The sequence below is a fragment of the Sinocyclocheilus grahami genome, unplaced genomic scaffold (genome assembly GCF_001515645.1).
Source record: "Sinocyclocheilus grahami isolate Dianchi unplaced genomic scaffold, SAMN03320097.WGS_v1.1 scaffold71.1, whole genome shotgun sequence".
Taxonomy (NCBI): Eukaryota; Metazoa; Chordata; class Actinopteri; order Cypriniformes; family Cyprinidae; genus Sinocyclocheilus; species Sinocyclocheilus grahami.
In genome coordinates this window covers 245,443-261,513 of record NW_015505250.1, presented here as the reverse complement: position 1 = coordinate 261,513, position 16,071 = coordinate 245,443, and the positions used below count along the sequence as shown (strand labels likewise).

The 16,071-nt window shown below is 36.2% G+C and overlaps 1 protein-coding gene across 1 annotated transcript in view; it reads left to right on the top strand.

Annotated features, from left to right (window-relative positions):
* The window catches only part of LOC107585483 (rho-associated protein kinase 2), a 56,704-nt gene that overhangs the window by 27,655 nt on the left and 12,978 nt on the right, over positions 1-16,071 (top strand). The window contains exons 2-8 of the mRNA XM_016272514.1: positions 6,808-6,889; positions 10,372-10,472; positions 11,326-11,463; positions 12,285-12,545; positions 15,425-15,569; positions 15,657-15,795; positions 15,956-16,047. Of these exons, the coding sequence (XP_016128000.1) occupies positions 6,808-6,889; positions 10,372-10,472; positions 11,326-11,463; positions 12,285-12,545; positions 15,425-15,569; positions 15,657-15,795; positions 15,956-16,047 (958 nt within the window). The remainder of the gene's footprint in view (positions 1-6,807; positions 6,890-10,371; positions 10,473-11,325; positions 11,464-12,284; positions 12,546-15,424; positions 15,570-15,656; positions 15,796-15,955; positions 16,048-16,071) is intronic.

Here is a 16,071-nt window from a genome sequence, read left to right as displayed (position 1 = left end):
TTTTTAAACCATGGTAACCACAAATTAACCATGGTTTTTGCTACACTACCCATAGTTTAACCATGGATTATGTAGTAAAAATAAATACAAATGGTAATCCATTTGCCAAAAAAAACAAAACATGGTTACTGTACTTTTACTATAATAAAAGTATAGTTAATTTCTGTAAGGGAAAAACATGACTCATGTTCAGTATTAGGATTTTTCTATAAAGATATTGTAGTGATGTACTAATTTTGACATGTAGGCAATTTAGAAAGTATGTTAAATCTTGAGTATTAAAGTCATGTGAGGGATAGATATCAGGGCAAAATAAAGAGACTGAAAAGAAAATTGGAAGTGAAGGTGCAGTTCAGGAGAGAACTTTTAATTATTTTGCATGTCCCCAACCTAAGCATTTAAACCTTTTTTATGTGAGGTCCATACAAAAAATAGGTCTGTCCATGTTTCAGAATTTGTTGTGGGTGTATGAGTGTGAGATTTCCCGGCCTGAAATTTTTTTCCTAGTCTGCCCCTTGTGGAAATTAATGGCGCAGACATGCGGTTTGATTTACTACACATAGGCCTACTGAAGCTCGCTGCGTTTTCAGCCTCTGCCGCCTCAATATGAGTACATGAACACATAAACATAATCTCTAGAACTGCTCTGAGTCACTTCATGAGCATTTTACTTATTTTGAGAAAACTATTATCATATCTCATACAAAGAGACCCCAGTGTTTCAAAAAGACGCCAATGTTTCAGGAGTTTAGTACACAGAATAAGACACATGCTTATTAGATAACCGTATTTGAGTTGATGTACAGTATATGCTTTTATTTATTATTATTTTTTAATTAACTATTTTTTTTCCCAAACCATTGTTAGATGCAGTGTTTCCTGTAGTTATGCGAAGATATAGTTTCAAAAACAGTATCAGTAAACTATTTCTTATGATTTTAAATCTGCATTGAACTTCGGAACAATCTCAAAGTAAAAGGCGGTACTAAAGTCTGATTTTGTGGTGGATGTGTTCAAATTTGATCATCTTAATTCAAGTGATGAAGGATTTTGAAAGTCTGACAGTTGTTGAGCACTACTGTAAGGTTAACCCTGCATGGTGTAAATGTTTGAAAATGATTAACAGTTGCAAATAAACATTCATTAGAAATTTAGAAAAGTTATCAAAAAGTAATCAAAAGTAATCAGTTACATTACTTTAATAAAGTAATTGAAAAAGTTACACTACTATTACGTTTTAAATAGGGTAACTTGTAATCTGTAACCTATTACATTTCCAAAGTAACTTTCCCAACACTGAATATAATGTGTCACATCCGATTTCTTTCTCAGTTGTTTTCCTTCACTTAAGATATAACTGACTGTGTTTACGGGTATTTTGAATTTTGTGTGTATGTGTCTGTTCAAATGCAAGAAGATATGAATGAGGAATCAACTCGGTTTTCACATGCTGTCTGAAATGTGCCTCTCTGTGTGCACACAGACAACAAATTAGCGAATCGAGATCTCTTTCGCCTCTTTTTGCACTGGAATAGTTTAAAATTGCTTGAATGTGTAAATTGGCAAGACAAAACACATACAAATGATGAACTTTCACTCTATGATGGTTAAATTTAGCAATTAATCCACGAAACACATGCATGCTGAACTGTGGTGCCTGGTCCATACGGATCACGGACCAACTACATTCCATTTAACCCCTAGAATAAACTGACTTTGACTTTAGATCATTGAGGTTTTGATTTTTCACTTCATGTTTTGAGAAATGTGTTATAGGTTTCAGGAAATGACTCTTAGCAAGTGTGAACTGTAAAATCCTGATGCTAGTGACACATCAATGTATCTGCCAGACCAATTAAACGACAGAATGTTTTATTTTGAGATTATCTGCATTGACTGAAAACGGCATGGTGGATTTACAGAAGTAGTAGTTCCCTTTTTGTCTGTTCCAAAACCTGCCAACAGCTTTGTCAATGGATAATAAACATTTTCTGAACAAATGTTTGTAGTTAATGTTAATGTTAAGTAAATATTGTGCAACATTTTGCATTTAATTTCAACATGTCTCATTTTCCATCATAAAAGTTTATTACGCATAAACATTGATGTTATATCAGCCATCTGCCACTCTTCTCTCTAGATACTGGTATCAGCATCAGATCAGTTTAATTGTTTGGCTTCCTAAATAGCTCTTAACTAAATACAACAGGTTGTGTGATGCTGAGAAAGGATTACAGAGTAAAGATAGTTTAACATACAGATGCAAAGAATTTCTCATTTCTACAGTAAACAATGTGCCAACGAACTTACCAGTTTGCTGCATTTGAATTGGGGCACATTGTTATGTGCTTTACATGTTGTGATGTCACTCGCTGTGTTAAATGAGCTCTGTCCTTTTTGCAATAATATTTAACTTTCTATATTCCACTTTACTTGATATTTCATTTTATGTTTCTTTTATCCTCCTATTTTAATTTCTGATCTTAGTTGATTAGACTTCAGATTATTGTATTACTGACTGATGCTTATGTCAAATTTCCAAATATCAGTCCGCTAATCAGCATGTTATATCAGTGTACAGCTTATTGTTACACACAGGGGAGCTAATAAATTGAGATGTTGTCAGTAACATGAGGGTGAAACTGTGAGAATGAGGGGTGTGAGAGCGAGAGGATGTCTGCGGGTTTAACTGAAGCGTGGATAATCATTTGTCATTATTGCAGTTAGTGTTGGAGGTTGTGTGTGTGTAGGTGGGAGTGACTCACAGTTTGTGTGTGTGTGTGTATGTGAGGTAATGATAAAGTGCCGAGATGCAGTATTTTTAACTCCCACTCATGATTCAGTGTTTTCATTCGCCTTTTGCATTAACATGAATTTCATGCATGTTTCATAATGATGTTGTTGTTTTTTTCATTAATGTGAAAAAAACACATTAATAACACGTCTGTAGCTCAAAATTATAAATCCTAACAAAAAACGTGATTACAGTGGTGTAAGTCACTTCTAGAAATCTTCTTTTGCTTTTGTTTTGTCACTTTGTCTGTAGTTTGTTTTTTATGGATTGATAATTTTTGTAATCTGTTTTCCCAGTGTAATGAGAAAATATTAGAGGACTTATAAGTGAGTCAAACACTTCATTCATGGAGGAAAAATAATCTTCACATCTAGGTTTGAATGACACAGAAAGGGTTTTTCCCCACCATGTTTGCTGGGCAACTCTCAAATACTTTAATGGTGCTTAGACCTGCAGAAACAATATTATAAATAAATAACTAAAGCATTTAATAAGGCATTTGAACTATTTTCTTTTATTTGGCCAGAGCTGCATGCACTCATTGACCTTTGGTTGTGTAGTACTGACTAAGTATAATAAAAACAGAATTGATTAAAGTCTTTAAAGAAATGGTATTTGCAACCTACAATGCTTTCAAAATGTTTTATTGTTTATTTTTTTATCCTCTGTTCAGCCTGGCCTGTGGAGGCTGAAGGTCAAGTCTAAACTTTTGCACATCAACAGAGGTTTGTTCAGCTCTGTAAGAACATTCAGTTAAATGTTAAGTGTTAAAATACTTGTCTCAGGTTAATGTGCAAAATGGCACATACTAGTGGTGCAAAAATTACACACTTTCAAATTAAACATTAAGCAAAGCAGAGGCAAAAGCAGTTGCAACTCTGTGTGTGTTGGGTTGAAAATAGAGCTGCAGTTTTCAGCTGAAGATCCAGTGTGGTTGTCCTATGTGGATGTTTGTACAGGTGGCTTACATGTGTGTTCATGGCCTGTCTAGTAACGGTGGCCCCTTATATTTCTGGGCTTTTCAGCACACCTTACACTATCCTCATGTTTTAAATGTTTACTTTGGTGTGATTTGGTATGTTCTGTTTCATTTCTCTGATGACTGTATTGGAGAGGGGGCCACAGGAAGAAATTATGTCATCTCTAAACTGCACCAAGACACTACAGCAGTTTCACTGGAGCCTCTGGTGGCAGGTGTCATTTCCTGCCTATGTGTGCTTTGAGATAGACAGTATGTTTTTCCTTAAATAGAAGTTTTATATTTAAAGTGCTCTGTACTTGCTAATGTGCTGTTGATATGGTGAAATGTAACGGACACAAACAAGAGTTCAATCAAATGTCAGCTTTAGTCCCATTATATTATGCAGTGTTTCCTACAGAATTCAGCTTTTCAGCGGCGTAGTCAGACGTTGAATATTTTAGAGCAGTTACTGAATAAACAACTAACTGATTTAAACGGATAGCTTGAGTCTTTAGGACTGATTCATTTAAAGAACTGACTCTTGATTTGACTGTTTTCTTTTGATAACAGTAACCTTTTTTTTTTTTTTTTTTTACAAATACATTATTGGTCCCATGTTATGTTTGGTGTTTTTAACTACTATGTATTTGCAATAAAAAGAAAATGTTAGGTTAAAAAGAATACTTGTGTTCATGTTTTATTGTAATTGCTTTTGCTGCTATTGAGGTGGGATAAAGTGAAGGTTAAGGACAGGTTTTGTGTTCTGGTTAGGTTTAAGGGTGGGTTAAAGGGTAGGGGTAAGGTCAACAATGTAGTTACAGGTGTAATTACAAAAATTATAGTTTTAATTACATGCAGGTGTTTGTAGTCAAGTCACCTTTATTTATTTATGCAATACATTACAGTGTCAAACAGGAAAATAGTTGGTCAATAATGCAAGAGGACAATAACAAATAGTACATTTTTCAGTTAAAGTCAGTTAATTGATGAATTAGGCCCTGTCCACACGGAGACGCGTTTAGCTGTATACGCATACATTTTGTATCGTATAGGCGTTTCGTCCACAAGGATCCGGCGTTTTGGGAGAGTGAAACCGATATTTTTTTAAACCGGGTCCCAGAGTGGATAAATCTGAAAACGCCACCCTTGCGTTTTCATGTGGACAGCGAATCCGTATATTTTCTGAAATGATGACGTCATCAGCCCACGTCTCGCCTCTAGTCAGACACCGCTACGTCACGTAACAGCAACAAAAACATGAACAAACACTGAATGATTGTCTTTTTATTAACTAACATTAACACAGATTAATAAATGTATTGTTCCATGTTTGTTTGTATACCGTGCGCAAGGTTTATGCGCATAGTAGGGTTTTACGATAAATCACGATAAAATGCCCTGACGGTTTCCGTGATAATATTGATAACCGTGATAACTTTGGTCACTATAATCGTGATAAGAAATTTTCATACCGTTACATCCCTAAGTCATCTTCTCCGTTTTTAGTGTATCTCTGTGGCAGAATTACAGCGCCACATACTGGTCTGTCATGTATGCTACACGTATACTACATAGTTTTGTGTCGGTTTCGTGGTTTCGCGTGGACACAGATATTTTTTGTTGTCTTATTTACTATTAAACATTTTCAAACTAAACTTGCTTACACTACCGTCTTAAATCATATTTCTATCACTGACGAAAAATATGTTGTCTTATATTAAAATTGAAAAATGTAATTAGCCTATTCTGAATCATCATCATCATCATGACACAAAAGTACCATCATTAGATGCTAGTAAAATATTTTACGCTATGAAATAATCATATGCCATTAAATGTCTTGTACTGGTACTCCATCATGACATGGAGCAAAACTGGCCTACTGGTGCAGTCTTAAGACTACTTAATGGCCAAATAAAAAGTGCATTAAAATCATCGATATGTTAACAATGGTGGAGATCGATGCACTTATAAAGAAAGTGAGTGAAGATTGTGTCCATAAAGATTTCACATTGTGCAGTAAAGGGTAGAGAACTTTTGGAAGTTGTGAAGGCAGGGCAGAAGAGAGAGTGAAAAAGGGAGAGGAGGGGGAGAGGTGTGGCTGCTGGACATTCCGAATAGTTTTCCGGTAAGGGTTTCCAGTGAGACCATGCCTGGTATGTCGGTCACAACAGACCTGGTCTTGCTTCAAAGTGCTTTACGCAGCAGTGCCGTAACCGCCAGCCATCACCTCAGTCTACATGTGCAGGAACAAATCCATGGGCCTGGTGGCCTCATTGCTTGCTTAATTGTTTTAACTGCATTTCCGTTCATTATACGCTGCATTCCCTTAGGACAGGACATCATCCAGTTGCCCAAAAAAGGTGAAGTGTGCTCTGGGTAACAAAGGCTGTAATATATATTAAAAAAAAGATGAATGACTTGTCAGATCAGGCTTCATCATCAGGAGTGGATGTTCTTTTATTATCTACTGACTGTAAAGCCTTGGTGACATATCAGTCTTAATTTCTTCAGGCTGGAAGTTCTGCCTTGCCATTTAACATCCTGTCCTTGAAATATGCCTGTAGCTCATTCCACTCCGGGTCTAAGTAAAAGAGATACTGCTCAGCATGAGTTTTTTTCCCAGATGAATAAACATTTCCAAAACAGTAACAAGGTGGGATTAGTTTTCTAAATTGTTAAATTGTCTAGCTACATTTATTAACATAAAATGAATCTTATTTATGTACTGATTCTCTGTATTTTATTTATTTATTTATTTTTACTGTCTGGATGTGGGTGTGACGAAAGTTTATTTGTATGTATCCAGAGCACATGTGATTTATATTATGATAACATGTTTAGAATTAATGAGAGATATTAATTAACCGTGGCCTTTCTAAGCAGTTTATGTGAATCAGACCTTCATTGATTTTGTAATTAATTAATTTCTTTATTTTTTACATTCAATGGGAGGCCAGCAGCACTTGTTACCCAGAAAACTGGCACCCCATGTTTAAAAGGAGACTGTTATTTGAATGTTTTACTCAAAGTGTTTGTCTTTCTGTTTCAGGACTCCATGAATGCCATGGTTTTAGATTTGGATTTTCCAGCCTTGCGTAAAAATAAGAACATTGAGACCTTCTTGAACAGATGTAAGTATCTGCTTTTATCAGGCCATGGTTTTCTCTGATTGTTGTTCTGTGTTATTCTGTTGGTAGAGGAAATACTTAATGGTGGCATCAAGTTTTACAATGAGGCTGCTTCCTGCTACAACATTAACAGCATTGAACTTAATTGTTTTGAGTGGCTCTTCCTAATTTGGGCCACTCACTTTACAACACTGAAGCTCATCACATAAATAATGTACTGTCAGCACAAACTGTGAAAACTGCATTTTTGTGTGTGTTTGGTATTAAAGGGTTCGTTCACCCCAAAATGAAAATTCTGTCATTAATTACTCACCCTCATGTTGTTCCAAACCTGTAAGACCTTTGTTCATCTTCGGAACACGAATTAAGATATTTTTGATGAAATGTGAGAGCTCTCAGACCCTGCATAGACAGCAACGCAACTGTAATGTTCCCAAGTCCAGAAATGTAGTAAGGACATCAGTAAAACAGTCCATGTGACATCAGCGGCTCAACTTCAGTTTTGCGAAGCAACGAGAATACTTTTTGAGCGCAAAGAAAACTAAAATAATAATTTATTTAACAATTCTTCTCCGCAGAGTTACGTCTTCTGCCATTTTGGAGAGTACCCAAGTGCGTAATCGACGTAATCAGCGTTGTTTACGTTAGGGGGAGAAAGTATGTGCATGAACGTAATCTGCACAATCAGCGTTGTTTATGCTTAGGGGAAAGTGTGCGTATGTGTTGTGATACTCTCTAAAATGGCGGAAAACGTAACTCGGGGGAGAAGAATTGTTGAATAAATTTTTATTTTTGTTTTCTTTGCGCTCAAAAAGTATTCTCGTAGCTTCGCAAAACTGAAGTTGAGCCGCTGATGTCACATGGACTGTTTTACTGATGTCCTTACTACGTTTCTGGACCTGGGAACATTACAGTTGCATTGCTGTCTATGCAGGGTCTGAGAGCTCTCACATTTCATCAAAAATATCTTAATTTGTGTTCCGAGGATGAACGAAGGTCTTACGGGTTTGGAATGATATGAGGGTGAGTAATTAATGACATAATTTTCATTTTTGGGTGAACTATCCCTTTAAGAAATAGTTTGCAGTTGATGTCATGGAGGATTTTAATGCACTTCCCATGCAGGACACTTTTTACATTTCTAGGTCTCGCACAATTAGCAAAGTTTTAAATGTGATTTATAAATGCATCAATCGTGTATTAATTATGTAATATTTAAAAAATAATGTAATTTATGATTATCTGCTAACATTGAGCTAACTGTACAATTGTTTTGGCTTGATTGGTATTAGAGACCATATGGGTATACAAGGTAGAGACCTGCGCGGGATGGATTTTTCAGTCCCGCTCCCGCAAGATTCTGTCCCGCTCCCGCAGAAATATATCTTATCTGGTCCCTCTCCCGCCCGCGACATTCATGTTTTGTCCCACTCCTGCTCGCAAAAGCCCGCATAAAAGTAATCTATATAGATTTTTTTTTGGTAATGGTTCTGTAACATCTCTTAAGCTCCACAACATCCCAGCATAAACACTCCCGATAAAATATTTGTTATTTATTATTTATTTATTTTTAACAGAAAAGCAAGCATGGGCTGCTGCATGCATGGCAGAATGCGAGCAGCACTTCCTTTATTATCACTAAAAGTCGACATCTCAGTTAATCGCGATCTTATAAAGCTCTGTTATAACACAATAAATGTATGCACAATTAATCTTTCACAGTGTCTACACTTCGTGTGTTAAAATGAGAGGATTTTCACTGCGGTCAGTAGATTCTAACTTAATCACCTCTGATTGGCCATTGCGTTCCAGAAATCAACAGCTGAGTCTGTGATTGGCTACATTGCGCAACCCTTTAAACACGTGTTATAAATAGAAACTCTGCCTAGCTTGCGCATGTCAATCATTTTAATGTTAATAGCTATTAGTTGTTCTTTTTGCTTTTGTGCAACAGATAAATAAAAATGTTTATGTTTTAGACACTTTATGTTTAGATAATTTCTATTTTGCGGGAGTCCAGCGAATCATTTTATTCTCCCGCATCCCGCACACACACGAGTCTCTTCCCGCCCGCACCCGCACTCGCCCATCAAGAGTTGTCCCGCGCCGCACTCTGTTGTGTTGGGTCCCGCGGGTCCCACGGTACTCCAACGGGAGTGCGGGTCTCTAATACAAGGGGCTGTAATATTAGCTCTGTGATGGACTGGTCATCCAGTCTTCCTGCATATGGCCCAACGCCTTGGGATAGGCTTTAGCTTCCCCGTGCCAGTAACATTGGACAAGCAGTTTGGAGAATGGATGGATGGATGCTGACATAGATCATATTTTTTAACAGTTTATCTAATTTAACATTTGTGCCCCATAATTTAGTATTCAATTTGTTATCATTGTTAAGTTATCATCGATATTTGTTTAAATTCAGTAGCCAGTACCATGCCTGTGTGAATGCATCTGTGTCTATGTGTTCTATTCATGCGCTATTAAACTTTTGACTAATCACATTCTGTCCCGATTTTTTTCCTGTTTCTGCCTGTTGTCATGGAGACCAGTAGGGCTTTATAATATTTGGTTTGGAAGAGAGAGTGTGACTCAGTCCTCTCATCCAGACTGTGAACTCTCTGCTTTGGCCTTTGATAATTGTCATTCCTGATGTTGATGTTGCACTAAACATGCTCAGTGTTTTGATGAATAACTACTAAACTTTACAGTATATACTGAAGATTTGTAGGGGTTTTTTTTGTGTGAGGAAAATGACAGTGGATCTTTGAACATTATTTTCTGTAGGACAATTATAATGCATGTGTGTGTAATATATATATATATATATATATATATATATACACACATATATATATATATATATATATATATACACACACACACACACATATATACACACACACACACACACGAATAGATAGATCTAGATGTGTGTTTGTGTGTCTGTGTGTATAGATATATCCATTGACATTTTCCCCACAAAAAAGCTAGAATTATAACATTAATGATAAAAAATGGGATTTATGCAAAATATTACTCAAAGATATTTGAAAACACTTCAGTTAATTGGCCAGTAGACCTCATGTTGAATTTAATGTGAATGAAAACGAGGCAGTGAGGGATAGACTTACAGTTTTTACGATGGCTCGCACTTAGTAAAGGTCCTAAATCGTGTAATTTTCACAGCTGAAAAGATTTTGAGAAAGGCATTTTGTCAGCTGAAAAAAAGTTATGTTGTTAAACACAACAGTACAATCCATTGAAGGCATGTACTTCTATCACTGCCTCTTTTTCATTCCTGTCAAAAATTAAATTTGGTGCTACCCTGATTAAGGTCTGTTATGGATGAATACTGGCCAATTAACAAATGGTAATTTTATATTAGTCAGTCATTACTATTGACAGACCTGAGGTCAACAGAAAACAAGTTCTAGTTCTTCATGACATGACCAAGGAAATGTGATTTTGATGTGTTATGTGTACAGATGGGAAGGTTATGGGCCATATGAGGGAGCTCCAGATGAAGCCAGATGATTTTGACAGAGTGAAGGTGATCGGTAGAGGAGCATTTGGAGAAGTCCAGCTGGTAAGGAATTTCAGGATGCATTGAAGCGTAAAGGTGTTGACTGCTAAGAAAATTATAAATCTTTCCCACTGTTTTTTTTCTATTTTGTCGGATGTGATAATCCTGTTGCTAGTTTATGAGTACATTTAGTGCAGATGCCCTTTATTTGTATAATAGCCCATATAAGTCACACATGCACTGTTAAATCAATCTGCGGCATCAATAGAACATTAAATGTTCCTTAATGCATCACATTTTGAAAGCACTATGTTAACTCCATGAGAATGAGATTAATTGCAATTATTTAAATCTATTAATAGACACAATTTAACTCAAATGTAATGTGTAATTGTCTGAATGGATGTGTTAAGTGTGTTCACTTGTACTAAATGCTGCAAGCAGTTATTTGTGGTTCCTGTTGAATGGGACCTCATGTAATTGTATTTACATGTCAGATATATAAAAGGAAGAAAGAGCATGTGTAGTTTTGTATTGTGTGGGCACTCTGGTTGTGTGTTTGTGATAGTCAGGGGAGAGATGCAGTGGGATGAGTCTGGACAAGCCTGCAGACACAAACAACATGATTACCCAGTATTGTCCTCTGTCAGTTGTCTGACAGGGGCTGTGTGGGTATGTTATGCCTAAAGCACCACAGAGGGTGCTTTAAAATGTGGCTTTTCTGTGTTAAAGGCAAAACAGCATCTCACAGAGTGTTTATTGGTTTTATTTTTAAATCTTTTTGGGAGTTAGGCACAAGGCCTGTTAGAAATTGAAAGTGTTGTTTGTCAGTAATGTATGAGTGAACCTCTTACTAGTATTCTCGCACAAGGTATGTGATGTAGTTTTGTTATGATCTGGTTGTGTGTTTGTGTAGGTTAGGCATAAGGCCTCTCAGAAGGTGTATGCAATGAAGGTGCTCAGCAAGTTTGAAATGATCAAACGCTCAGATTCTGCCTTCTTTTGGGAGGAGCGTGACATCATGGCGTTTGCTGACAGCCCATGGGTCGTACAGGTAAGATGCGCTGACATCTTTTTTGAAGCCAAAATCTTGTCCTTTTTTTGAATTCCCTTACATGTGCAACAATGTTTTTTTCACATAAAAAACTCACTATGCTTTGATCTATGAATAAATCAAATATGCTGTTTCCAAGCATTAAATATCACATATGCACATTATTATTCAAAAGTTTTGGGTCAGCAAGATAAATAAAAAAAAAAAGAAATTAATACATTAATTCAGCAAAGATGCATTATATTAATCAAAAGAATCATTATTACAAAGAATTTAAAATATCATGCAGCATATCATACAGTTATATTTCACAGTATTACTGTTTTTACTGCATTTTTTAATCACATAAATGCACCCTTGGTAAGCAGATGAATCTTACCAAGAAGAGGCTTCTGCTTACCCTTGGTAAGCAGGGAAAAAAATCATACCGACCCCAAATTATAGTGCATGTTTTTACTGATTCCTATTATGATTATTACAGTGATATTTCTTTAAAAAAATGAAATGGGACACTTTTAATCTGTCAACAAAAAAGTCTTATTTATGAATCTGTCAGATCAACTTTCTTTATTTTATATTCCATATTTTAAGCATAAATGACAACTGTTTTGATTAACTTGAGTTTTTTAAATTGATTTATTAATTGCCTAATTTGCTAGCTGCTCCACTTAAAATGTTAAAAGTTCAATTGTGTTATGTTAATTGGACCATGAATATATCAGTGTGTCTCTAGTTTGAGCACATACACAATCTCTCAGTCTACAGAGAAAAATTTTTTTTTCCCCCTCTCTTTTCTCAATTCTTTCTTGTCTTTCCCTTAGCTGTGCTGTGCGTTCCAGGATGACCGTTCTCTCTACATGGTAATGGAATACATGCCAGGAGGAGATCTCGTCAATCTCACCAGTACATATGATGTTCCAGAGAAGTGGGCAAAGTTTTACACTGCTGAGGTTGTGTTGGCTCTGGATGCCATTCACTCTATGGGCTTTATTCACCGAGACATCAAACCAGACAACATGCTTCTGGACAGCTACGGACACCTCAAACTTGCTGACTTTGGGACCTGCATGAAAATGGATGGGGTAAGGGGATAACCGTTTATTGCAATACCAAATATCAGCTCTCATCAAAAACTTCAGGCTCGCTCTGGGCAGCTTTTCACCAGGCGTTTTAACCCTGAGTGCAGGGATTTTTTGGGGGGATGTAGTTGCATGACAAATACCTTGAACACATGCCAGTTCTTGTCCAAACTCAAAGGACCAAAGAAAAACTCTTGCTCTCATTCCTGAGTTCACTCATGTCTGAGTGAGGAAGACCTCAGGTGGGTTCAGAGGTCATAGGGTCATACTGAGGCTAAAAAGCTGTTGAATTTTAAAAATGCTCAGATTATGTTGATTGAAGATTAAATGTGGCCACCAAGGTTATTATAGTTTTGCATTTTTAAATTCATTTTATTTTAATATCGTTTTCAAATTTGCAATAAAATGTAGTTTTGTTTTTATTAGTTTCATTAATAATTTTGTTAGTTTTAGTTTAGTTTTTATTTTGTGAACACATTTCTATTTAGTTTTTATATAGTTTAGTTTCAGTTTTAGTTTTAGTAGGCTAATTAAAGTTTAGCAGAATTAACCGATCACTTCCAGAGCACAGGCCAAAAAAGGCTTAGGCTAATTTAACCTTAGTGATGCAAATGTCTAGGGACACAAAATTAAAGCATGCTGAGAATGATTAAATGGTAGAAGTATACAGATACACGTCAAAATGAAGCAGTCATGCCTTTTTAAATCTACACAAGTTGCGCTTACATTATACTCTCATTCCTGAGTTCACTCATGTCTGAGTGAGGAAGACCTCAGGTGGGTTCAGAGGTCATAGGGTCATACTGAGGCTAAAAAGCTGTTGAATTTTAAAAATGCTCAGATTATGTTGATTGAAGATTAAATGTGGCCACCAAGGTTATTATAGTTTTGCATTTTTAAATTCATTTTATTTTAATATCGTTTTCAAATTTGCAATAAAATGTAGTTTTGTTTTTATTAGTTTCATTAATAATTTTGTTAGTTTTAGTTTAGTTTTTATTTTGTGAACACATTTCTATTTAGTTTTTATATAGTTTAGTTTCAGTTTTAGTTTTAGTAGGCTAATTAAAGTTTAGCAGAATTAACCGATCACTTCCAGAGCACAGGCCAAAAAAGGCTTAGGCTAATTTAACCTTAGTGATGCAAATGTCTAGGGACACAAAATTAAAGCATGCTGATTAGATGGTAAAAGTATACAAATACACGTCAAAATGAAGCAGTCATGCCTTTTTAAATCTACACAAGTTGCGCTTACATTATATTTAAATGCACTACTGAATGATACATGCGTGTTGTGATTTTTAATTTGAAAATAAATGTAGCTAATTTATTCATATTATGTCTTTCATCTTATTTAACCATAATCATGATACCATAACTGTCGTGTCTTGCTCACTTTCCAGCAACCAAACGCGCATAAATCATAAGTGGAACTTATGAAATTCACTAATAATGCCTTAACATTCGATGCAGTAGCCTATTTAATGCGGGCGCGGTTCAGGTCGCGGTCTTATAAATCAAACGGGTCGGGTACAGAATTAAATTGGTGCTGGCTGCTGTCGTATAACGGGTCGGGTGTTCTGTTATGTACTGCGGATGCAGGTTTACCTAACAGGAACCGTGCAGGACTCTGCTTTAAACTGCTTTGCGTCTCTCCATCAGATAACCTCACGTGTATGATGCGCCATTTACAGGTATTTACCTAAACCGACACACACAGCTCATATATTTTTCCACCACGGGGTGAGAACGTAATGATTACGAAAACAATTATTTATTTTGGATAATTATTATTTTATTTCAGTTAGTTTCGCAATAACTGTTGTTAGTTTCGTTTAGTTTTAGTTTTTTTCATTTATTTTGATGTTCTTATTTTATTTCAGTTTACGAAAATGTTTTTTGACCAATCGTTTTCGTCTTAGTTTTAGTTTTCATTTACGAAAATAACCTTGGTGGCCACATCAACTTTTTCCCCATCTGTTAGTTTTATAGGATATCAGTAAAAATAGCTCAGTTGTGTTCCGTTGTGATCATCTGAAGGTAACATTGTGATCCTGTCCTGTATGTTTCTGCTTTATCTCTATCATATGTGATAATTATAAAGCAATAGCTGTAAAATATTGACTCTACGGGTCTGGGATGCTCGAATGTTATGGGCTTGGTGGAGTCAAGAATAAAGATCATAGCCATAAAAACACTAAAGGTGAACAAAAATCTAAAACTTAAAACAGCAAATATATCAATATATATATTTTTTGCTTATTTAACAACAGTCACCTCTGAGATGGTAGATATCTGATAGCTACTGTGTCTGCAGGGGCACTGAACTCGGGACTAGATAGGCCTATAATAGGTTATGAAATACATTAAAATGTTATATAACAGATACTAATATATGAAATTCATTACAGGGACAAATTTTTTTGCCGCACATTTTACATATCTGGGGCATTTTTGTCACTTTTATTGCCAGATATTTCTTTCAAGTCCTGGTTAGTTTCTGACCTGCTCTTTAGTGCCACAATCCAGCCACAGAAACTAGGCTGGACATACAGTTTGGTGATATTATAGTGCCATCTATAGTAGAGAAGCAGAACTACTCACTAAGAATAATGTTTGAATTAGTACCAGTACACATCAGTTTGTGTGCTAAAAACGGGTTGATACTTCCAGAAATCATGCATTTCTCAGAAATCATACAAAAATCATTCTGAAATAATTAAATCTTAGAAATTCACTCAGATTCAGGGTAAACAAAATCTGTTCAATCAAAACAAAAAATGTTACTTTTTGTAAATTGTATATATTGCTATGTAGAGTCTCTAGATCTAGATCAACTAAGATCCAATCATTTGACTCATTGATTGGCTGATTGATTGTAGACTGGGATGGTTCATTGTGACACTGCGGTCGGAACCCCTGATTACATCTCGCCGGAGGTTCTCAAGTCTCAGGGAGGGGATGGATACTACGGACGCGAGTGTGACTGGTGGTCAGTGGGAGTATTTATCTACGAGATGCTGGTTGGTGAGTCAGGAATGTGAATGTGTGCGTTTGTCTTAACTGCATTTGTAGCATTGGTTTATTAAATGAGATAAATGTTTGTGTGTGCAGGTGATACACCGTTCTATGCCGATTCTCTGGTGGGGACCTACAGTAAGATTATGGACCATAAGAACTCTCTTAACTTCCCTGATGACGTTGAGATCTCTCAAGAAGCCAAAAACATCATCTGTGCCTTCCTAACAGATAGGTGTGCTTTTACGTGCACAGATAGTTCCTTTTTTACTCACAATTTGTACAGTGTCCCAACTTTTTTGGAATTGGGTTTGTACATGTAGTCCTCTGTTCCATATTGTTTAACTGCCAAGGTTCATGCCTGTTTTGTGTTTGTGGATGCTTGCATTTGGTAGGGAGGTTCGACTGGGCCGAAATGGCGTAGAAGAAATTAAAAGACATCCTTTCTTCAAAAATGACCAGTGGACCTTCAGCACCATTAGAGAGAGTAAGTAACCCCCCCCCCCCCCCC